Source organism: Dreissena polymorpha, chromosome 3 (assembly GCF_020536995.1).
Source record: "Dreissena polymorpha isolate Duluth1 chromosome 3, UMN_Dpol_1.0, whole genome shotgun sequence".
NCBI classification, from domain to species: Eukaryota; Metazoa; Mollusca; class Bivalvia; order Myida; family Dreissenidae; genus Dreissena; species Dreissena polymorpha.
This window is the reverse complement of record NC_068357.1, coordinates 20,612,597-20,637,692: the sequence shown is the minus strand read 5'-3', so window position 1 is coordinate 20,637,692 and position 25,096 is coordinate 20,612,597. Positions and strand designations below refer to the sequence as shown.

Below are 25,096 nucleotides of genomic sequence, written 5' to 3'. Positions count from 1 at the left end.
CAAATATTTTAAACAATTGTTTTTACATACCAGTCAAATATTGACCACTGCCAAATACCAACATTACCGAGAGTCACAAACAGAACCCAATCAAGCCTCAGTCAACTTATTCTTGAACCATATCAAGTAGAACTAGTTCTAAAGGGATTGCCTCTAGGAAAAGCTTCTGGTCCTGATGGTCTAAATAATCGATTGCTCCTTGAATTGTCCTTAGAATTGTCTGGTCCTTTGAGTACGCTCTTCAACTATTCCCTTCGCACGGGATCCTTCCCGTCAATTTGGAAAGACGCAAATTTTGTCAAATTTTTGCATCCGGCGACCCGAGTCTTGTAAATAACTACCGTCCAATATCATGACTAAATACAATTGGAAAAGCCTTCGAAAAAACAGTTTTGCAAGCATACGTTCAATTGCTTGCATGACTACAATATCTTTACGCCGAACCAATCGGGTATTTTACCTGGCGATTCCACAACAAACCAATTAACGTATCTTTATAATATGTTTGCCAAAGCTGTTGATTCGTGGAAAGAGGTCAGTGTAGTATTTTGCGACATATCCAAAGCTTTTGATAGAGTATGGCATGACGGCCTAATTTTTAAATAAACGAAATTGGAATATCTAACATTATGCTTACTTGGTTTAAATCGTATCTTTCCAACCGTAGACAACGAGTTGTCCTACCAGGTTCCTGTTCTCAGTGGAATGTCGTACCTGCCGGTGTCCCCAGGGCTATATACTAGGTCCCTTGTTATTCCTTATCTACATCAATTACATTGTTAATGACATTTGTGCAAACATTAGATTATTTGCTGATGATACCTCACTCTCAATCATTGTCGAAAATCCAATTCTTGCCGCAAACACTCTGAACGATGATCTACAAAAAATATCCGTCTGGGCGTCTAAATGGCTTGTAAATTTCAATCCGAACAAACCAGAATCTTGGCTTATATCTAGAAGCACACATGACCATGCTCACCCTACACTCATTATAAATAACACTCTAATTAAAGAAGTTTCTTCTCACAAACACTTAGGTGTAATTCTGACAGAAAATTTAAATTGGTCAACCCATATAAATTATATAAAAGAAAAGTGTTGGAAACGAATTTTATGTAATGAGAAAACTTAAATTCAAACTTGATAGACAATCCCTTGAAACTATATACATCTCGTTTATTCGTCCAATTCTCGAATACGGTGACATCCTATTCGACAATTGCACACAGGCCGAAAAATATGAGCTCGAAAAAAATCAACACGAAGCAGCAAGAATTGCTACTGGCACAACAAAACAAGTATCTATTGAAATACTTCAATCAGAAATCGGTTGGGAATCTTTAGAATATAGGCGAAACAAACACAAACTCATTATGTTTTACAAAATGAAAAATTCGCATGTTCCTGATTACCTTGCTAACGTTGTCCTGCTTACAGTAGGTCAGTCTGTCCCGTACTCTTTAAGAAATAGAAGCGACATTCAAAACGTCAACTTCCGAACATCATTCTATAAGAACACATTTCTACCCTCAACCATCGCCAGTTTCAATTCCGTGCCAAGTCATATTCAAAATGCACCATCTATTGCCGCATTTAAAAATATGTTGAATACTAACACGGAACCTTCCAGTAGTCCAAAACATTTTTACCATGGGCCGCGAAATCTTCAAATTTTACATACACGTCTTCGCACCAATTGTAGTTCTGTTCTCTTGCTGCCCATCTTTTTAGAAAAAACATTAATGACTCGCCTAACTGCATTTCTTGTGACAAAATTGAAGACTGCAACCACTTTTTTTTTCATTGTGCTAAGTTCAGTGTAGAACGAGCTCAGCTTATAAATAGTGTATCGCAGATATGTTCTCCATCACTATATGATTTTCTGTTTGATGATCCTTCGCTTTCTGTCGATGAAAATTGTATCATATTTGACCATGTTCAGCGCTTCATAAAATCAACCAAGAGTTTCTAGCCGCCATCCATTTTCTTCTCTCTGCCACTCTTCTTCTCCATAAATTTTTCATGGCCTTTTACAACCTCGAAATCAATACTATTTTTCTGGTTATGTTTCCTTTTTTTTCCCCACTATTTCTATTTCTTTTCCCCTGTAAAATTGCTTGTTTTTCTTTCCATCAATGTTAGTGGACTTGTATATACGTTGCATTCAGTATTATGTTTTTTGGACTTGTAAGTTGCATTTTGCAGCTTGTATTGTAAATTTACTACGACGTCATGACATAATGTCATGCGTAAATATATTATTTATCGGGAGAGGGCTCCAATAAGGTTCGCCTCTCAGCCCAATCCTATGTCAAGGTCATGTAACTTGTGAATATGTTACTATGTCGTAATAAATAAGTTTTAACCAAAGTCACAACCGTTGATTTGTTGAAACCGTATGTGATATTTGTGACTTCTACTTCAATTACGACTATTAGTTTAAACCTATTTATTTAAGCACAATTGCATCGAAAGCCTAAGGTTTATTGAAACGCTCTCGAGTCCGGTTCATGGGCCCCACAGTTTGGGTCCAACAATTGACCTCCCGGTCGCTAGGCGGACACCATATCAATTACACCACGCCATCCCTACTACTACTATTACAACTACTGCTATCACAATTATCACACAAAAACACTTAAAAATATAACTACGGATGCAACGATCGGAACAGTTAAACGCTATACCGTATCGCGGTAGGATCTAACGGGTAGCAATAGGTATTAAACAACATGTTTTCTTACAAAACACGGAATTTCATTTCGATTCGGCATACACCAGATTGTGTATGCTAAGTATCTTTGTTATGAACTATTAGATGGACCGAATTTAACATGTGTTTGTCATGCTGGCTAGGGAAAATTTAGGACAAAAAGTCAGGTTAACTTTCTTTATTATCAGTAAGTGTATATGATTTAAGCCAATTGTGAAGCAGCTTCCATGCGATGTGTTTGACGTAATTTAATTAATATGGTTGTAAACTATTTGTTTATTTATGTCTGCTACATGACTTAACTTACTTGATTGTGTTTGTATAAATATTCTTAAAGTACTATTTATTGTACATGAATGATAAGTATACTTCGAACTTTGATACAGGTCATTTAACGTCCAAGTTAATCGAAGCTATAGTAACTTAAATAATTACGCGATAGTAATGTAACAGCTTTAATGTTTATGTCAACTTATATTAATGTATTAAATCCATATTGGAATACACGTTTACCGTGTCGCACTATATTGCTATGCTTGATAAGCATTGTTTTAGTCACGCTTGCTATAGCCATATTAACATATCCTCATTAAAGTGCCAATACATTATTCTTTATTACAACAGTTAATCCAGCCATAAAGGCATATAGTAGTGTGAAATAATGCCGTATATGTGAACGTCGCGTTATTTCCGTTCAATTTTAGAATTGTATTATTATTATTGCCAGTTCAGCCGGATATCAGGCTCTTATTAACCGGCTAATTACTATAAGTACAATTTTATATATTGCGTCGGTCGTGTTTGATGCATTGGGTTCGTCTCAGAAGTTCCTCTTTAATGATTGCAATTAAAGTATCCCAATTTGGCAAAGTCAAATGAAACATTAAGAATGAAAACTCGTCTGAAGACTTTGCTGGCTATGGTGCTTTCTATGATTGTAAATGAAACTCATTCTTGCGTATATAATGACGTTTTTAGAAGGGATTTTTTTCTTGAAAGAGAGGTGTTGTGGTTTAATTAGTTTGCTCATTTATCACGTTTTATAACCATATCGGTACCCCTCTCGGATGGAACATTATATCGGTACCCCTCCCGGATGCGGTACCGGTCATTCTCGGATCAAAAACATGGTTCTGCGTGGACGGTCATCCACAAAACAACAATTTATTGTTAAACAGAGACACGAACCATTCAAAGTAAGTATTGCACGGAATATTAGAACCACTGTGCTTTTTAGTTTAATGTTTATTTTCTTTGCTTCGTTATTTATAACTTATATATAAGCTACACAGCCGAGGTATGTCCCGCTATTGAATATGAGTTTTTTTTTAATGTGTTTTTGCTTGTATAATACAAACATCTGACCGATTTGATTACATAAGTTGTAAAAAATAATGGTAGAGACGGTTTAAAACGTGCACCGACCTTGACATTGCCAAATATATTGAAAATCTGTCTAATTTCAGTTTGTATGAAGCACGTGTATCCATCTCCAATATGTGATTATACCTTCACAGGCAACCTCTTGGATATAGTGGGTCTACTGCTGCTTAAATAATATTCATAAACTATTGTACAAATCCGACTGATAATCCGTTTTAAATAATAATTATTTATTGATTACTTTGTAATTGGTATTGATAATTAATTCATGTTCATACTTTTACAGAAAAGACATGTTTACTTAGACTGTGTGCAGAAGGCAATTTCTGACCCCGTTCGGTATATATCGCCATGTAACAAAACGCACACAAAACGCACATGTGGGGCATTATTGAATTAATATAATAATCGAAATGTGTACCACATTTCATACAATCTTAAATAGGCAGCCACCTAGATCAACATTTCAGCAGCTTCGGGTTATCAAACGTCAATAAGTACCGGGCACGAATATTTGCTTACCTTAAGTGTCAATCTTCGGTCAATACGTATATATTCGTTATGTGTCGGTTGCATACGTCATATTTATGTTGCAGACACGTGGCTTTACAAACGGCCAATCAGAATTGCACACGTTTAATTAACTTAACATTGCAGACACGTGACTTAACAAACGGCCAATCAGAATTGCACACGTTAAATCAACTTTTGTTTTTTGCTAGCAGCCGAACAGAGAAGGCGCGTACGACGGGGCCCGTTGTGGGTCTTCGCGTTTTATCTTGAATTTTACAAACATTTGAAAACGTCGTGTTGTGTTAATGAGCAGAAATAAAACGTAAATAAATCTGAATTGGACTTTGTCTGCGTTTATCTGTTTCTCCAAGAACTACGTTACACAGTATTAAATGGTGCGCAGTGACTACATGATCGAACCGAGAAGTAGAAAAACACTATACGAAAATCACGGGCGAACAGAACAACCACAACGCGTCATGGAAAACGGTCAGTGTGTTCATAAATTGTGGCAAACTGGGAGAGGAAATTGAAAATTTATAAAGTTAAAAATAAAAAGTAAATGGCGTCATGACAACGAACTTTTTAAGAATTATTTTGAAGAATTGTACGTAGTTAGATGTTTATAGAATGAGAAAAACAAATTATGTACGAAGCAATTTTGCAAGTATCAAAATCAATTCAACTTTTGCATTGATCAGTATTTTTTTTCTAAAATATCGGTGAAATGAGAATAAAATAAATAAATAAGAAAGTATTTGAATTTTACATTATTTTATGAGTTATAAAAATAATAAAATTAGAGGCGCACCGATAATTGAGATTATTTAAAGAATTGTATATGATTTTGTTATTATTAGAATACATAATTATGTACGGACACATTTTGTTTGCAAAAAAATAAATACATTTAAAATTGTTGCTATTTTTGCAAATGTTAATTAAATTTGAACGTATGAGGAAATGAGAATATTAGAAGAATGTTACATAAATTTTGACTAAATAGGAATACAGATATTAGAGGCGTTTACGTAATTAGGATTTTTGAAGATTTTTTTAATATTTTTATATTATAATATAGGAAATTTCAAGGTAGGGATATACATTAGAGAGTATCCGAATTTATTATTTTCATCTGTTTATATTTATTAATTTATTATTCATTTTTTTATTTATCAGTATTTATTTTTATTGTATTTATTGATATTTATTTATTTTTATGTAGTTTGTATGTTCTTTTATTTATTGACATGTTATTGTATGTGTTGTTATTTTTCTTCTTTTTTTATACATAGTTTGTTTTTATATTATTTGATTAAGTGATTTATATTTATAGGTTTCATCTTTTTAATTAATTAACTTATTTTTTTGTGTATCGCACAATATGTATGCATTAAATAATGTATTTATAAAGTAAATATTTCAACCATTTTATTTGTTCATTAAATAAAACAAACCGTCGTCACGAATGTCTAAATTGCCACCATTGTCTCATGGTTAGCAATTATTAAGGAAATTATACATTCACTAAAGGTGTAATGCTCTGGTATTTACCTGCTAATCATAGGCTCATGCTTATATTTTCACTACCCCGGTAATGTGCTGGTAAATACATTTCGCAATCAAAGAAACATTATCGATGCTGCCTACCTGTTATATATCATTTACAGCAGGTTGACACACAATCTGCGTTATTTTTTTTGAATGCATTCTATTTGAATATAAGTGGCAACATAAATCTTAAGAAAACGTTCAGAATTTTAAACTACCGCGCTTTGCCACAGTATATTCTGCACCGGGCAGTAAGTAACACTATTGTTGACAGAAAATAACAAACGGAGCATGATTTAAATTGTGTAACTATTCGTGTGTTGCAAACAATAATAATTGTATGAGAGTTTTGCGCACATCATTTTGAGTTAACATGCCAACGGTTTGCCAAAATCCCATTAATTATTTGTTTTGTGATACGTATTCAAAACGCCCCAAGGAAGAGAAAACAATAGAGTTTAATAAGGAAAACACATGTTTTCTTATAATCACATCATATCTTGGAGCGAAATCCAAAATACTGTAGATGAACTGAATAAGAATGTATATCCGTTAAATATATAAATGCAGACATAATATGCATAGATTGTCTATGGTTAAGAGGAGCACAATACTTTTAGGGCCACATTGCATAGGCGTTATTGATATTTGCATTAATACTTTGTAGCGAAGAAATAATTGAGATGTCTTAAATTTGGTGTTAATTCCCGTAGTGCATTTAATTTTTTTATATCTATATATCTAAATGTAAATATATAATTTACATTTCATCTTCATTCATTTTATATGTTAAACGCTTTTAAATAAGTAATTATTGCAATAGTTCTTGTAGTGTACATTGGTTTAACAGAAAATCCGAAATTGTTGGGCGCTATAAACAAAAGCGTAGACTGCAATGATACGACAAACGTGATTAAACTGTGCGAATATAACCATTTGCCGACAAGCTCAATACTTACCGGAACTTTACTTTGGTCTGAATCGCATTATTCAAATGAATACATTCCTAGGAATATAATCGAGGTACTGATTTAATCAATGAAAAATTAAGGATATGATTTATTAACTATGACGCTAACGAAACATAATTCTTCGAATATGGTTGAAACAGTTAACCCGAGATAAAAACGCAAGTAAATATAAATAAAGTGTCTATTTAACCTTACACTAATTAACTCAAATATTATTGGAATTGGTAAAATTATTTTGCAATGTGAGATAACAAATGACAGCACACATTGAACAGCAGTCATTTTGCATATCGATTTGATATATATATATATATATATATATATATATATATATATATATATATATATATATATATATATATATATATATATATATATATATCTGTATGAATCCATTTTCTTCCTAAATAAAAAATGTGGGAATGGCAACAAATATAACAACAAATATAAATAAATATATATATTGAAAATATTGGCATTATAAATATAAATATAATTATAAATATATAATTAAATCAATGAATACATCCATAACATTAATTCAGACATACATAAATATTTCAATAAATAAAAAAATATTAGTCAATAAAAACATCAACCATAAATATAACAATGCATAAGTATAACAAATAAATAAATACATATGCATACATGCATGACATTATAATTTTTATTGTACGCTTTATATATCCTTATATCACGCCATCTACAAAATACTCTTCTCTCATTGGCTGTTTGACGTCACATGCTGACCCCATATATTCTGTATGGTATCAGTAGACTATATTGGGCAGTAGAAATATTTAAAATGGCCGCCCGGATTCGTCGATTAAAGTACTTAAAGCACTCAGTCCCTATTATATTCAGCTCCCTTTTTCGACAATAAAATAGTGCAGTGTAACCACAACAGTAAGGTTCAATATTTGAGCATATGTACATAAATAACAACTTTGAATATTTTCAAGCTACAATGGGCGCCGAAAGCAAAACAAATTCGAATTCATGGAGTATTTACACATTACAAATGCAATTCCTAATGGCAAGTTTCTTATCCTTATTGTCTTTCTGAGTTGTATTAAAAACAACGGTGGTGGATCCAGTGTGAATGAAATGTTATACAGGTAAATTTTGCATAATTTCGCGACCTGTCAAATTGTGTTCCTGCATCATGGAATGTCTTGAAAGCATCTGTTGTCATATACTAAGTTTAAATGCTACTGTTCCTATGCTTTATCGGTAATATCGCCTTCATATTACATTTCCCCTTCCTTTATAAAATAATCCTCCTGGATTATACTATTAACTCAAAACAAATGTATTTATCTATTAACAACAACAACTATTAAACTTTAGGTTACTGGTATGTTATAAATTGTTATTGATTTGTTAAAAACCGACATAATCCAGTGAAGAATATACACATGTTTGACATTGTGATACAATATTGTGATCAATAAATAGTAACGAAAATATGTATTTTACATGTACATTCCTTTTTTATGATTTTTCCTGAAGTTTTGTTATTGTTATATAATGTTCTTGAATTTATTATTTTCGATAATATTAGTTTAAAAAAACAACATGGTTTGTCCTTGTTTATTTGATAAGATGGAACGTAGTTAGCGTGATATAAACCTTCGGTCTCGCCCCGATATGGTTTTCCACAGAACCTTATATCCCGTATCGGGTCAGTAACTAACCCTGTAACTATTAATATAAGGTCTAAAATGAACAATATTACCCTTTAAAATGTGACAAGCTTTTCAAACCTATCAAGCATATATTGCTGCACTTGTTCAATCATTAATATAACTATTGATCAGACTAAACTTTTTGAATTACCTTAATAAATAATTGTCTACGTATAATTGTTCGAGTCAATAGTAATTGAAACTCTATTTTTATTTTTTACCTCTTTCTTCTCTGCGTGAAAAGAAAATTGCTTCACTTCAAACAGATACGTAGCCATGCATTTTGTCAAATAATAAAGAGATCTTATAAACAATTTATTGTTTGTTTTCAATTTCGATCATGAGGTTGGTTTATTGCTAAAATTTGTGATCGATGATTAATAAACACCCTGTTTACACAATTATAAGTACGGTGTCTGTTAGGTCGACTAACGCATAATATTTGCATTATCGATGAGAGATCTTGATATAAGATATGTTTGTATGATGTGAAAACCTAGTTGTAAAGTACCCAATTTACGAAATAATCTTATTAAAAAACAAATTGTTTAAACAGTGTCAGAATGCGTGGTGTAATTAAAATGGTGTCTGCCTAGCGACCTCGAGATCACGGTTTCGGTTCCTACTATGGGAGTTTCTTAACATCTCCCCTAAATACTGGTTTTAGGCCCGGGAAACGGAATCGAGAGCGTTACAAATAAGGAGCAAATACTTAAAATAATGATGATGACGATGACGACGACGACGATGACGATGGTAATGCTGATGATGATGGTAGTAGTGTTAATAATAATGCTGATGATGATGACCGAGTAACCATAAAGTGTGTCTTTCATATGTTGATGTCTCCGAAGCCTGGCAACCTGTCCTCAGTTAGCCCGATGATGTCCCAGTGGTAACGCTTCAGCTTTTGCGTCAGTTCTTCGATTTTTTTACATGCAAAAGCTGTTCATGTTCTTCTTGGTATTCCCTCTCGGGCCAATTTGATCCATTAAATAGCTCCAGAAGCTATCTTGTGTCCTAAAAAATGGACCCGGGCTCCGTTCCCTTTCAGTTGGGTTGAGTTTCCTTTGGCGGCGTACGTCTCCTCCTCCAGACCGTGTAGCTGATCGTACGAATTATGCAGCCACGCTTACTTCGTTTCGTAAACTTTTTGGAGAGGTTATCAGGGTGTGGCTGGTTGAAGGATCCGGAACAAGAATGAGAGTTGAGTTTCAGGTTATACAATTTGCCGTCCTCCAAACGGACTTGCTGACAAGCGACAAGGTTCTATCTCAAAGCTTAAGACCACATTCATCCCAAATAAAAGGAATAGGCCTCTCATTTTTAGATAAACATGACAAACATCAAAGTCGCATGGGATGGTAAGAATAAACATTAGTTTCCGCCCAAAATCTTGAGATTGTTTCAAAGTGCGATCAGGTAATTAGTACCAAAGTCACTTTTGACGAACGACATACGTCAGACGTTATTGAAAAAATTATATATCGAGATCACAAGGTAAATTATCAAGGTCAGAAGAGTTTACATAAGGAATTTTATTTATGGAATACCTCTTTAGAACGATGCGACAAATCATCATATAAATCGGTAAATATGTTGCTTGTGAGAACAAGTTAGACGCCTTATACATTTATTTCAAAAGTGATAATGGATTTGCATGATTGTTTAACGACCGACCGACCAGCCAATTTACGGATGGTCAGATACAAAGCACAATACATATAATTTTGCATGGGAACCATAATGAAACTGCATTCGTCAATAAAACGGGGCGTTCATATATAAGAGGTAAATTATCGGATAACAACAATAACTAATTCGGCGTCAAATTAAGAGACACGTGAGGTAATCACTTGCTTTTATGTTAAAAGTATATTGTACTTGTATCTCTGTGTTCATTTAACAATACAAAACCAATGAACGTCGACACTAGTCTAGTTATTTTGTAACGAATCTCTAACGTTATAACGTTCAACCAAATCAAAACAACAAGCAATTATTATCATAAGTTTATTTACAATTTAACCACCAATACATATTTTATATTATACTTATAAGTGTATTACGTCTACTGATATACACATGATGTAAGTTAAAATTTACCTTTGATAAGTTTAGCAGTCTTAACAGCTCGGCAAACTGTTTGTGCTGTCAAACGCACACGGTAAAACGGTAAATTGATTTAGGTTTTAACGTCCAAACGTAAGTTGACAAATCTGTTCGACAAACTATTCTAGTCGTCAACCGTCAACCCTAATTTTTTAGAAACATACCAAAAACTGAGCAAATAGTGTTTTATAAGAACACTTTAGCCTTTTGTAAATCATTTGTAGGTTTACCGTTCGAAGTGCAGTACAACATGAGTTGTCGATTGCTATATATTAAAATACTTTGACAAGTACAATTTGGGTATAACGTTTATACTTAAAGCTGCAATATAATTACAAAAACAATCACTCCCAAATTTCCAGTTCCTTTTGTGTGGCTCTATTATTAGTATGTTATTGCTATTCCATCTTTTAGATTGTTTTTTAACAGAATAAAATCACAATAGTCGCTCGTCCGCCATGTAATCCACATATGCTGACTATTGAATGATAATATCATAATGGCGTGATGATGTACATGACTGGATTCAAAAAGCCCAACCCTCAAAGTTATATATATATATAACTTATTATATAATACAAATTATAATACGTGGAAATATTAATAAATGCGATTTCAGTCCATAACATGCACTACACTAATAATACTAATAACTTAATGTTTTAAACACGCACTCTTTGATAAATAATCGACATTTAATATATAAACATAGGTAGCCTCTTCTTTCTCTCTCTCTCTCTCTCTTGCTCTCTGTCTAGCCCTCGCTCTCTCTGTCTCTCACTGTCTCTCTATGTATCTCCCTGTATCCCTCTGTGCCTCTCGTTGTCTCTGCCTGTCTGTCTGTCTGCTGTCAGTCTGCCTGCCTGTCTGTCTGTCTGTCTGTCTGTCTGTCTGTCACTCTGTCTGTTTGTCTGTCTGTATGTCTGTTTCTCTTTCTCCCTCCCTTCTCACTCTCTCTGTCTCCATCTGACTCCATCTGTCTTTCTCTCTCTCTCTCTCTCTCTCTCTCTCTCTCTCTCTCTCTCTCTCTCTCTCTCTCTCTCTCTCTTTCTTCCTTATTGAACCAACACCGTAACGTTCAAATTACTCGATATCCGTTGGTGCACTGCAAGGTTTTGAGTACACGTATTCCTGGATACTCAGGTATGTTTTACGGTATTTGTCAACATTGTTTAACATTTCACAAAGCTTGCAATAACACTTGCAGTTTTCAAGCTGAGGTTGCGTTGAAACGTACATGTCTTTTCTGCGAAGAATGGCCATATATTCATTTTTATCGTTACCCAATCTTATTAGATACTCCGCTAACTTCTTAGCATTACCAAAGTCAGCTGCATTTATAAAAGTGCCTGGTGGGAAATACTTCGTGTAGTTATTTCCTCCACGCGCAACCAAAATTGTATCCGAATCGAACCTTTCGAAAAACTTTTCGGTAACGTAATCTTGGCACATAGAGTTTTCAAAAGCCAAATAAAACTTTGACTGATTAAGCACAGTAGTGATCATTTGATGGTCGTTTTTCGGAAGCGAACGTGTTCCATTAACGCATGATCCAAAGATGTCAATTTGTACTCCATACTTCATCATCTGTTTAACATACACGTCCCGCCGTGATTGGACTTGACAATGGCTTACAAACCATGCCGCTAATACCGTTTTTCCTTCAAAGATTGAACTGTAGTTCTTCTTTTGCAGGATCGAATTGTTATTATTCCGAGGCTCTATTGTCCCATACGGGTAGAAAATGTCGGCATCTCTGTGATACATCATGGACCAGTTCATAGCATATGCCCATTCTGGCCCAAAGTTGATTCCGTATAGTGTCTGGGGCTCGAGGTTGAAGAATATCTACAAACAATGAATCGAAAGATAAATACACATAAATGTATATAATATAATTTTAATATAATATATGATTAATAATAATGATAAATAAATAAATAATAATAAAAAACAATGAATGTATAAACCGCACGGCAATAAAAAAAACAATGATTTACTTAGTGAACCGCACTAAAGTACGATTACATGAAAGCTGCTGAAATTGGCACATGAAATGCATGTTGTTACGGAGGACTATACATACAACTATCCGTCAGCTACATTTCAAAAGCACTCATCTGCAATGTCAAATGTGCATCTTGCAAGTTGTTTTTTCGGTTTGTAACCCGATGAGGCGGTTTACTAATTTAACATAATATGTGGTTGTCTATATACACATGGTAGATTGGATAAATGGATACAGCATGAAACGTTAAACTTCAAATGAACAACTTAAACTTTAAACTTCTGATCGTAGATTTAATGCTATACACAGGAAACATAAATATCGCAAATGGTCTACACATCATTTTAAAAGAATACTGCTCAAAATAGTAAAAGTGCACCAAGGTCAACAACTTTGCAAATGGTCTACACATCATTTTAAAAGAAAACTGCTCATAATAGTAAAAGTGCACCAAGGTCAACAACGAACAAAGACTCCGAAAAAGAGCTGACGCGCAAACGAGAAGTGTCCAGTGTACGTATAAACGAAGCGCAAAAGATTGAAAAGAGTGAAAACAGATAAAGAAGAAATCGAAACAGAAACGCATTGATAATACGTGTGGGAAAAATGATTCTGAAACAGAGCACGACATAGATGAAGCTTAATAGATAAAAATACTTAATATAAAGCTTGCGAAACTGGGTAAGTTGATTAACATATTGAATACACAATTAGAAAACTCAATTATAAAAGGCGACGGGTTGATCAGAAACGAAATAAGATAATTGTTCACAGAAATGAAAGACGATGTCCTTAAATCCGTCATACATAAGGTAATTGTAATTGAAAGTCATCTGTTTGAAAACGATAAAGCTGTCGAAAAACTCAAAACCGAAATAATCACCCTTAAAGAAGAATGGTACAGCCAGAAACGTATACACAAAACAATTACAATATAATTGAAAAAGAAGATCAACAGAGAAAGAAGTTTGAAAATGAAAGCGACCAATATTCCAGAGCCAATGCTATTAAAATTCAAGGCATACACCATACAAACCCTCGAAAATCCGCCAGAGAATCTGCTAATTTTTTCTCAAAATACTTAAAGATAACATCATCTGCAATGTAATCATGGCAGACATAGACATGTCACATAGATTACCAAACAAGAACAATACTACCAGAGACATTATAGTTAGACTATTAAGCCTATAGAACGTAGGGCATATATTAGCAAAAAGGAAGTAACGCGCTCGGAACAAATCTTTTCATAAATGAGGACATCACTACGTTGAATCTGAATGTTCTGATGTTTGTAAAGAAAGAGATGACCGATGAAGTGAGCGATGCATGGTTAAGCAACGGTAAAACCATGTTCAATAACCACATGAACAAAATCATACCAGTAAAGTTCGAAAACAACGAACATTGGATAAACTTATCACGGCCCCAACTCAACATCAAAATAAAGTGAAACTTCGCCCACAAATAATATATTTGTGTGAACAGTATAGTTTATATTACAGTATGTATTCTTCTATAGTGTAACCACGAGTTCCTCGAGGATACGCCAATTAAAGTTCTTCATCCACCAATCATTTTTAAGACACTGTATTGAAGTAAACATTTCTCTTCATATAACTAGTTAACGGTTTCCGTAAAATAATATATATGTACGTTTATGTGCGATTCAACAATACTATATAGTACACAGTGACAGCTAGAGAATGTATAAAATTGTTTATGTAGCATTCATATGTTATCATATAATAATATTCACTTACGTTTCCCAAACTTTCCTTGTTTTTCTATTTTTATCATTTGTTGCCAAAACTATTGCAAGTTGAAAATATCCACAGCTGTTTTTCCGCTTTAAGCAATAAACATGGAACAATATACACGAATACTTCATTTCCAAGTGCATTGAATATTTAAATATAGTTTATACAGAAATGATAGCAAATGTATTAAAAGTACACTTGGGGACTTTTCTAACGCAACACGTATTCAGATCAATATAGCCCCCTTATTTGAGAACGGATTTTGTTGAAATTTTGACTCGGACTAGTTCAACACATATCTAATACTTCATGTTAATTTAATGAAATTCATCAACATACATGTAACAATATCAAACAAAACAACTTACAGTATCACAGAAAAGTAAAATTCTAAAAATCGTTCATCGTAAAATAATGATGTGAAAAGTAAGACGTATTAACTTACACGTCTTAATGACCGACCGGCTTGCAACACTGCGCTCATGAATATTCATACGAGCTATGTTTTTTTATAATTAAGTTTTCCTGGTGTTAAATTCCACCGAGAATGATGACATTGAAATTAAATTTGAAGAATTATATAACGTTCTACTACACTTGATGACTTTTCGAACGCAATATTTTTCAAACGTTAATATCTCAGTATCTCTGTTTTGATTTATAATTGTACATGTACATGTGATCATTTGGCAACAGTATGTGCAAGCAAACAATACACTCATTCATCCGTGGCAATGGGATGCTTCAGCAAGTGGGGAAGGTAGCCTGCAACATGCCGAATGCGCTGTTGCGCACCTGAAATTGTATTCGAGACATATTGATTTTTTTATTAATTGTGTTTTCCTGGTGTATAAACCCACCTAAAATATAAAAAAAAATAGAATCACGTTGCGTTTCACCATTTTTACATGCAGAATAATGAAACCACGCCTACCCCACGTGCAAAAACGCCCAATTGTCACGGATGAATGAGTTTATCGTAATATTGCACAGATTATAGTAAAATGATCACATGTACAATTTTAAATCCGAATCGTAACTCATTACTGAGATATTCAAGTTTGAAAAGTTTCCATATGTATTGCTGTAATCTATGAACTGGCTACCATGAAACTATTAATCTCGCTATTACTACTGTGCACACGCTTCCACTATTTTTACCATGTGAAATAATACAAACTTAAATTAGTATAAATGCGATATACACAATTTACATTTGACTGATAATGTTTGTTCAAATGCAAACGACTGAACATGTGTATGTTTTAAAGAATCTGTGTAACACACACTTCAATGACCCTTCAGAATACCACATAACCAAATGTTTCTTTTTTCTCTATGTAACGCCTTCTTAATATTTCCTTTAACACTGTAAGGCCACTCCAAATTGATTTGTTGGTCTACGGATTTTTTTGAAAAAAAGTTGAGAAGGCGAGTGAAAAACAAATTATTTTTTTTTTTGAAAACAGGAAAATTTTCGAGCGAGCGAAGAGCGAAGGATAAAAAAAAAATCACATTTCGATAGAAAAATATTGCATTAACAAGAGATACAGGTTTACACAGCTATAATTTACATTCAAATCAATTCTTATACAAAGAAAATAATCTATGTGCAAACAAGCAATAATATATCTATGAGTTACATACTTTTTAAATAAAAATGCACCCAAATTAGGTTTCAGCACTTAAACTGAAATTGTAGGACACATGTCTAAAGCTAGTGTTTTCATATTAGGAATAGCATTACTTGTAAGTTTTAATTACACATCTTCATTTGCAATTAGTAAAATAATGTTTATATTTTTATATTGAATAACTCTTCCATGAAGATTTTGCGCTGTTATATGAATTTGCAGCCGTTAAAGCTTCCGATATGATTTCATGTCGGAACGATGCTACAGCAAATTGACGTTAAACGATATGAGGTCGATGTATATCGACCTCATATTTATAGGAGTAAGTTGCATATGACCTTTGACCACGAAATATAACCATATCATTGAAGTGAGGGACACATGTCTACCCACTGCTGCTTATATTTGTTCGAAGTTTTCAGTACTGAAAGCTGTGGAAAGGTATACCATGTTGCAAGCTGTGAAAAGGTATACCATGTTGCAATAGCACTTAAAGAGGGACAATCATCAAAATGATAATGACAGACCGTCGGACAAAGGCAATGCATATAATCCATGGTCGATACCTTATTTTAAAAGGGCATATTGATGGCTAGTACGGTATTGTATTTTTCCGAAATAAATGTATACATTACAAAGAACTGTTTTGATGTTTCTAAAATATACGGACCTAGCTGTAAAACATGTTCCGTCAACCATGTATTTTAATACTTCTAAAACATTGTGCATGTGACTCTTTTAGAACCAGCCTTTAATGATTATATTTTAAGTTTTTGTTCATTTAAAATCGTGTTATAGGAAAACTTTGTCTACATATAGGGAAATACCGTCCATATGCCCATTTAATAAAGAAAATGCATAAAAAACTTCCCGATGTTGTTTCAAAATGAACATGCTTCAACGGTATCTGCTGATAGTTGCATGTTCGAACGTGAGCAAACACATTCAAATAAGTCACAGAACGAAGCAGATGTTTTTATATTTATAAGGGTTGGCTTCAGCAACTTTTCACCGCAATTTGTTAAAACGGTCACGTAGGAAGCCATTTGTGTGGTCGTCCCGATCGAATTTTCGAGCGACTACAGTTATCGATTACAAAGGTTACGAAACACTATATTTGGCATTCATATTCAGCGTCTAAATCGTTTCTGCGAGAGTGCTTTTTTTCTTTTTTCACACATTAAAAAAAACACATGCGCTATGGTTACAGAAGGACACAAAAATGAGTGCGAGCGGTAATTTTTTTTTCCATTTTGAAAAAATAGGTGCGGCAAATCCGACGACAAACAAATCAATTTGGAGTGGCCTAATAAGAAAAAAAACGCCAACGCAGAGAAGTGGTCTTAATAGCCTACGCAGATCCTCGTATTTTGTTTCGACAAGGAAATGATGCGTATACCCTAGTATGTGGATTATACAGTTAAAAATATGTCTATGTTCAATTAATGGTATCTTAATAGCGTTTTAATTTGAATTAAGTTCTCTATATGATATGTACGGATTTTACTTCTCTACGTCGAATTAAGCGAAAAGAAACATGTATCTCATGCTGAATATCGTCGTAATAGTAAATTAGGTTCCAGAAAATGATTTTAATATTGTGATGTTAGTATTTTGGTAATTGACTGTGTTATTATAATCATAACATTAGCGATATGTAACATAGAAAATCAACACTTATAACCCGACACTAATAGCCTGACACTAAAAACCTTAAAACAACTAATTCTTGTATACAGAATACAAAACATAATTTGTCCTTTATCATTGCTCTTTGTCGTATTATGTAAAAACGCATTTGCAACTTATTTTTGATACCATCGTTAATAGTTTTTATTTCTGGAATAATACTTAATACAAAAGGATAAAGATATAAATGTGATACTAATATTTTTGCTTTTGTATGCCCTTCTTTAATAATTAATAGTACTATATAACAACGACAATAAATATTAAAACAGATAAATACAAATATTTAATTCAAGCAATAGTTATTATTAATACTGTTCGTTTTTTATGTTTGTGTTTCAATTGATGTGTCTATATGACATGTATGGGTACCTATATTTATGCTCTAGTATATATCTAGTAAACATGAACTTCTATCTCAGTTTTAAAATAATCAGTATAGTCTATGGTTCTATTATAATCAGTTCAATAACATGTAATAATTAACTATGATCAGATATATTAAAAACCTTAGTTTTCCATTCATATATTTACAACTGAATACAGGTTTGAATATCTAAACATAAATAATTATGTATTTGTCGGTAATATGTATTGTATGTCGTTCTTTATATGTTGACATTAATCTATTTCGGACCAATGCATACACATATATTGTATCATGTTGATATGCTTGGTAAAAAGCAACTCAACGAATCATTTCAAATAATCGATTATATTATAGTTGTTATTATGTCCACTCCAGCTATGTGTACAACAAGTTTGTAATAAGTGCACTACTTTTTTTGGAGGAGGAACATAACTGTATATTCGTACATGCAGTTTTAATGTAAAAGTCCTATGATAAAACAACAAACGTCAGCATGTGTTTATATGGTTAAATAACAAATCTGATAGTTTCCACCCAGAAACTCATTGCACGAAGCTAAAAATAATTGGAAACAAAAAAGAAAACAATTGGATGGCGAACTGGCTCCAAGCGGGAACTCAAACTCAAAAGGTGTTGGAATCCTAATCAAGTCAAAATTGCGCTATGAGGTAATATAACATATATACTCAATAGTGGGGCGTATTTAATTGTTGAGAATTAAAATTCAAAAATCTAATTAATATATATGGTCAAAACAAAGACGATACATCATTTTTTAGACTTTGGAAAATATTCGTTTGGAATACACCCATTGAAGTGTCATTATTAATGGAGACTTTAACACGGTTATTAATTATATAATATACACACTCAATGATAAAACAGATACAATCTTTAAATGTAACACAACGGCAATGCAATTATAGAAAGTCATGACGTTCATAGCATTTGCTTCAGTGACTGCATTATTAATAGGGTCAAACTATTCTATACGAATGCAATATCACACATAATTAATAATGGCTACTTCTCGGAGCTGTTCCAAATTAAAAAATGTGTTCGATAAGGTTGTCCATTATCACATTATTTATTTATAATTTGCATTGCAATTTTATCAATTGCAATACACTATGATCAAAACATAAGTGGGATACAACAAGGACATATAGAAACAAAAAAGACACATTTTGCTCTCGACGCTGGCTTTTTAACAAAGTGTTCATTAATTAGTTTAAACAAGAGCTGTCACCATAGTATGACTTATGCCCCCTATAAAAGCTTGATAGAAGTTATGAACTTTTTCCGAAATCTAAACGCAGATTTCGAAACCAAAACGCGGACCCTAAGTTCAAGGTCAAGGTAACAGGGGTCAAAATGTGTGTGCGTATGGAAAGGCCTTGTCCATATCCACATGCATGCCAAATATGAAATTGCTATCTGAAGCGACATAGAAGGTATGAGCATTTTTCGAAACCTAAACGCAAATTGTGACGGACAGACGGACAGACGGACGGACAGACGGACGGACAGATGGACGGACTGTCCGATCACTATATGCCCTCCTTCGGGGGCATAAAAAACTTATTTCAACATTGGATAATTTAAACAAATATCAGTGTTAACACTAAATAGAACGAAACGTACAATGTTGCGTTTAGGATCATTAAGGGATACTGATATTAATTTTGCAAAAAATAAACAATTGAATTGGAACTCAACCCAGGCGACATCATTACGTATAACTTTCTGTTATAATTCCAACGAAACTATAACATATTATATAATACATGAAATGCAACCAATCAAACAGTATCTTAACTATTTGAAAACGTGGAACCTATCATTGATTGGCAAAATGACAGTACTAAAACATGTGCATTCCCAAAGCTTGTGTATCCCCTAACCGTTCTCCGAAATACACCCTCACATGTGATAAACAACTAAAAACAACGTTTTACAATTTTCTTGTGTATGCCGGAAAACCAGACAAAATTGCAAGGAATCAAGTAATACAGGAAATATAACGAAGCAGGATTAAAGATGCTCGTTGTTGAATTATTTTAGATGCATTGAAAGCTAGTTGGGTTAAACGTTTCATCAACGAACAAGATGCTTTTCTAATTGCAACTCCATTTCAATGTTTATAGCGATTTATTGCTAGTGATTTAATTCTAACACAACGTTTTCAAACTTTTAAACATTTTTTCTGAACTACAAGCTAAATGCATCGGCCTATCGGCCCCATGATAAAAACTCATTGGGTTACCGCAATATCCGGTCGTGTGCGTGGTACTGTCCAGTTAGCTCAGTCAAAATACAGATATAAACAATCAGACAGTCGATTGTAACGTGTGCAAATTCTGACGGGCCGTGTGGAAAAAACACGTGCCCACAGGTAACGAAGTAATATGACGCATGTAACGGACATCAATGGACATCAACCCGCCATTAACTTGAGATTATACAACAATCAATGGGCCGCATGGTTACCCAGGACATAAATAATCAGCGAAATGAGCAATAGGCCATTACTTGGTGCGTTTGTCTCGTCTAGTTTGACGTTAATTAATTAAAAGATACCATCTGTACTGGTCATCTGGAATCGCTCTAAGGCATGTATCCGTTCGTTCATTACCTACCTGAGTTATGTCTATAATTAAGACATACATTATATATATATATATATATATTTATATATATATATATATATATATCTACATTGAAAAAGTAAACAAACGTCGCATGGGTATAACAAAAATTGTATTAAAAATGTGCCGACCGGTTTCGCACAGCTCATCAGGACATATACAATATACACAATAACGTCAAATTGTCAGAGTAACAACGTCAAATAACGTTACTTATATTATGACGTCAAACGTCAAATTATTACAATGAATTTAACAGGTGCTTTAATAAATCAATAAAAAATTGTTCTCTCGCTAACCTAACTGAAACAGTGTCCGAATATAACTTATAAAATGGAAATATTTTAAACTTTGGTTCCATTTTAGACCATTCATCAAAATGTTTGCTTAGTGGCATTTGTCTTGTTGAGGGATCGCGCATTTGTTGTTCATGAACACGTCGATTACGTAGTTTATCTCCAGTTTGTCCTATGCAATATTTATTGCAACCACTACATACTAAGATATACAAAACATTTTTAACATCGCATGACATTTTTTAAAAATATTTTACCATTAAAATTGAAGTTGTCGCCTTCTATAATGTAACCACACATGTAGCATATTGGATCGTTACATTTTTTCACAGTGGGCTGCATTGTGTTAAAATTAGATTTTGTGAGTAACTCTTTTCAATTAGTTGTTTGTTTTTCTACACTTTATTATTTTTGCATTTTGTAAAATTTGGTTCATACTTGGGTTAGTTTTTATTCTCTTTGTAAAAGTGATTGTTCAAGCTCATTTAGATGTTTCAGTTTAAGTTCATGATCGGAGACAAAAGTGCAAATTCTTTTAGCCAGCGTGTACGGAATGTTTATTTTTGTATGTTTATTATGAAATGATTTAAAGCTGCGATACTGCCTGGAATCCGTACTTTTGTAGTATATATCCGTGATAATATGCGTTTGTTTTTTAATGACAAGTATGCCAAGAAATGGTAATTTGCAGTTGTTTATTTCTATTGCAAATTTAATATCAGTGTGCAAATTATTAAGTATACTATGAACTAGTATACTTAAAGGTGAGCTTGAACAATGTACACACATATATATAAGTAGACACGACATTGAACTTGATGCAAAACAAATATAAACAAATATAAATTAATACTTTCATTAGTTGCATATATGAGGCACTATATGCAAAACTATAAAGCTCGAGGCTAACACCGCATTGAGGAAACGCATTGTTTTCATATGCAATATAACTCGAACAGATGTTGAAAACCTCAGATCCCGTCAATATTTTTGCAGTAGATTTTAGAAAACTGGTCTTAACCAGAATATAACGAAAATATAGATATAATTTCCAAACAAATAATGTTGAACAATTCGCAAATGCAATGTAACAATCAAAGGTTATATTTTAAAGAAGGGCATAATAGAGGTATACTATTTGTAGAGCATATTTACGATTTTCAAATAAAGTAACTTTTTCATCAGGAAAACTCCAATAATTATATTATATTAAACAAAGTATGTATGAGACGTTTACTCACTCTTAAAGAGCACCAAGTAGAACGGAAACAATCACTTTCACTCTGGCATAAATCATGTACAACATCGGAATACTTTGTTGATCATTTAACAGTTAAGACTTCAGTATGCGAAAAAGTGTACAAACGTCTTCTTAACGGTAATACACCTACACAAATTAAATGTGTAGCACAGTGAACATAAGTATTTAACACAAACAAAAATAACAAGACACAACTTTTTTGTCAAATCCCATAACTTACTGTAAATACTGAACAGTACAAGAACATCACACACATTATACCAAATAATTCCTATATGTTTAAGTGTTAACTTGTAGAGTCCAACATGTGCGATTTCTGTTCGGCAAAGAAAAATTCTACACAACACATTGGGAATTTTGGAAATGCAATCACGTTCAATATTTCTGGTCTGAAGAAACAATCATGATACACAACAAATTTGGTTTGGAAAATAACACGCATCTTACCTTTTTCACTAATTAACTTTGTAATCTTAAGTGCACACAAGTCTAAAAAATGCAATTTATTTTATCATTATTTTTCGCCAAATACTTTATCTTTAAATGAAAATGCGAAAGTTCCCCCCCCCCTTATATTCACTTATTATATGAGTATTATACATTGTGTAATAATCTTATTTCCCAAAGAAAAAGTGAGCATTAGACTATAAGATCGACGCTATCCATTATATCTGAGTAATTGATACAATTTAATAGTATTATGGTTTGGTAACGTGTTCTTAAAAAAGCGTCGCCATTTACGATGATTGTTTTACATTACCATTTGAAAACTGTCGTATCGTCTTTAACTGCGTGAAATATGATCTTATTGTTCGGCAAGTATTTTGTAATCTACAACCCGTATATAGTGCATTGTCCTCACAACTGTGAATAATAGTGTCGCAATAATCGCATTTTGTAAAAACTACACTTTGTAAAGTATTGTAGACATGACAAATAGTTCCGACAAAAGAATAAAAATGTGCACCGCATTTATTATGTCATATTTGCAGGCCAACTGTTTAAAAAAAACATATATTACTCTACACTACAATGCACAAAATAACAAAAACATGTTCGAAAGAAAACACTAGCGTTACCGTTGCAAGATAGCAGGAATAAACTTAAACATGTAACAAGGGTGTTTCAAAACCTTTTACTATAAAGAGAGAGTTGGAAGATACAACCGAGACCTTAACAGTGTGTAAGTTATAAGTTAGAATCTAATTCATCCTTATGCACTTTGGACATATGCCCCCGATTTGTTGTATCACTAAACATATTCATTGTTTAGTACACAATAAGTTAGACTAAACAGTGGGTAACACGTATAATGATAAAGGTTAGTTAGACTGGCTTAGTAGATTTTCCAGATTTAAATTGTGTTGTAATGTGGTAGAGACGACTATTTCCATACACACATTACACTTGATACCTACCCACGACTGATCTTTGTTCCGATGCACAGCGGAAACTGGTGGAACTTTGGGAGGGCCATCGCTGCTAATGAGGTAGATCACGGCTGCCGATTGGTTAAACAATGCCTTATTGTTGGTAGAGAAACAGTTGTTGTATGGACAAGTTCCTAGAGTCTTGTTTACAAGCAACTCTGAAAAAAAAATACGGAATGATATTTGAAGTTAAGCTTCGAAGGTATGGAGTTCATAAATACGCTCAATAGCTATATTTCAAGAAAAGCACTATCTATACAACTCAATTTTGCTCGCAATATTAAAGTAAGCATAACATTTGTTATATACGCTGCTTTTGTATTATCTGATTTTACTGTTGTACATAAGTATAATCTATAAGCAGGTTTTAATTTAATACATTGAGACGAATAGCAATTGTGCAGTCTGCATACCATTAAGTTTATTTTAAACATATTTAATTTAGATCGATTGCATAGAAAGCCTGAGGCTTATTTGAAACGCCCTCGAGTCCGTTTCCTGGGACTAGAACCAGTACTTGATGTCTATGGCGGGAAATCTAAGGAACGCTTCCACAGTGGGGATCGAACCCGTGACCTCCCGATCCCAAGCGGACACCATATCTAATACACCACTGCGACCTTTTAAGTTAAAACAATATATTGGAGTGAGTGTATGAATCAGTTTGTGTTATTGTAAACGTTTAACACACGCTTCTGGCAAAATAAAGATTATATAACACTATGTGCTGTGTTGTCTAAGCGTACTAAGGCAAACGTAACGCATACGTCGAGTGACCTTGACCTGGTTTGTTTTACTTGTCTCACTATATTATCATTGTAAAAGATAAGTAAATTCTTAAAAGAAATGAAAAAGTAAACGTTTTTTGAAGTCTTGACAACCCTTTTCATAAATCAATAGTGCAGAACAAAGGAAGTTTGTGTTTTTTGGATTACGCAATAGGTATAATTAATGTAGACAAATTGGTTATATCATGCAATTGAGATGAGCGCACTGAATAGTGTACGTTGGTCAACTTCATCCTTCCTTAAAACGAGATATATTTTAACAGTAACTTTATGCA

General features: G+C 33.2%; 1 protein-coding gene across 1 annotated transcript in view; it reads right to left on the bottom strand.

Annotated features, from left to right (window-relative positions):
• Window positions 1–10,824: 10,824 nt before the first annotated feature.
• LOC127873231 (alpha-(1,3)-fucosyltransferase C-like) overlaps window positions 10,825–25,096 on the bottom strand; it is an 18,438-nt gene continuing 4,166 nt past the window's right edge. The window contains exons 2-3 of the mRNA XM_052416994.1: window positions 24,022–24,191; window positions 10,825–12,785 (exon numbers count right to left, since the gene is read on the bottom strand). Coding sequence (XP_052272954.1) covers window positions 12,021–12,785; window positions 24,022–24,191 — 935 coding nt within the window. The 3' untranslated portion in view covers window positions 10,825–12,020. The remainder of the gene's footprint in view (window positions 12,786–24,021; window positions 24,192–25,096) is intronic.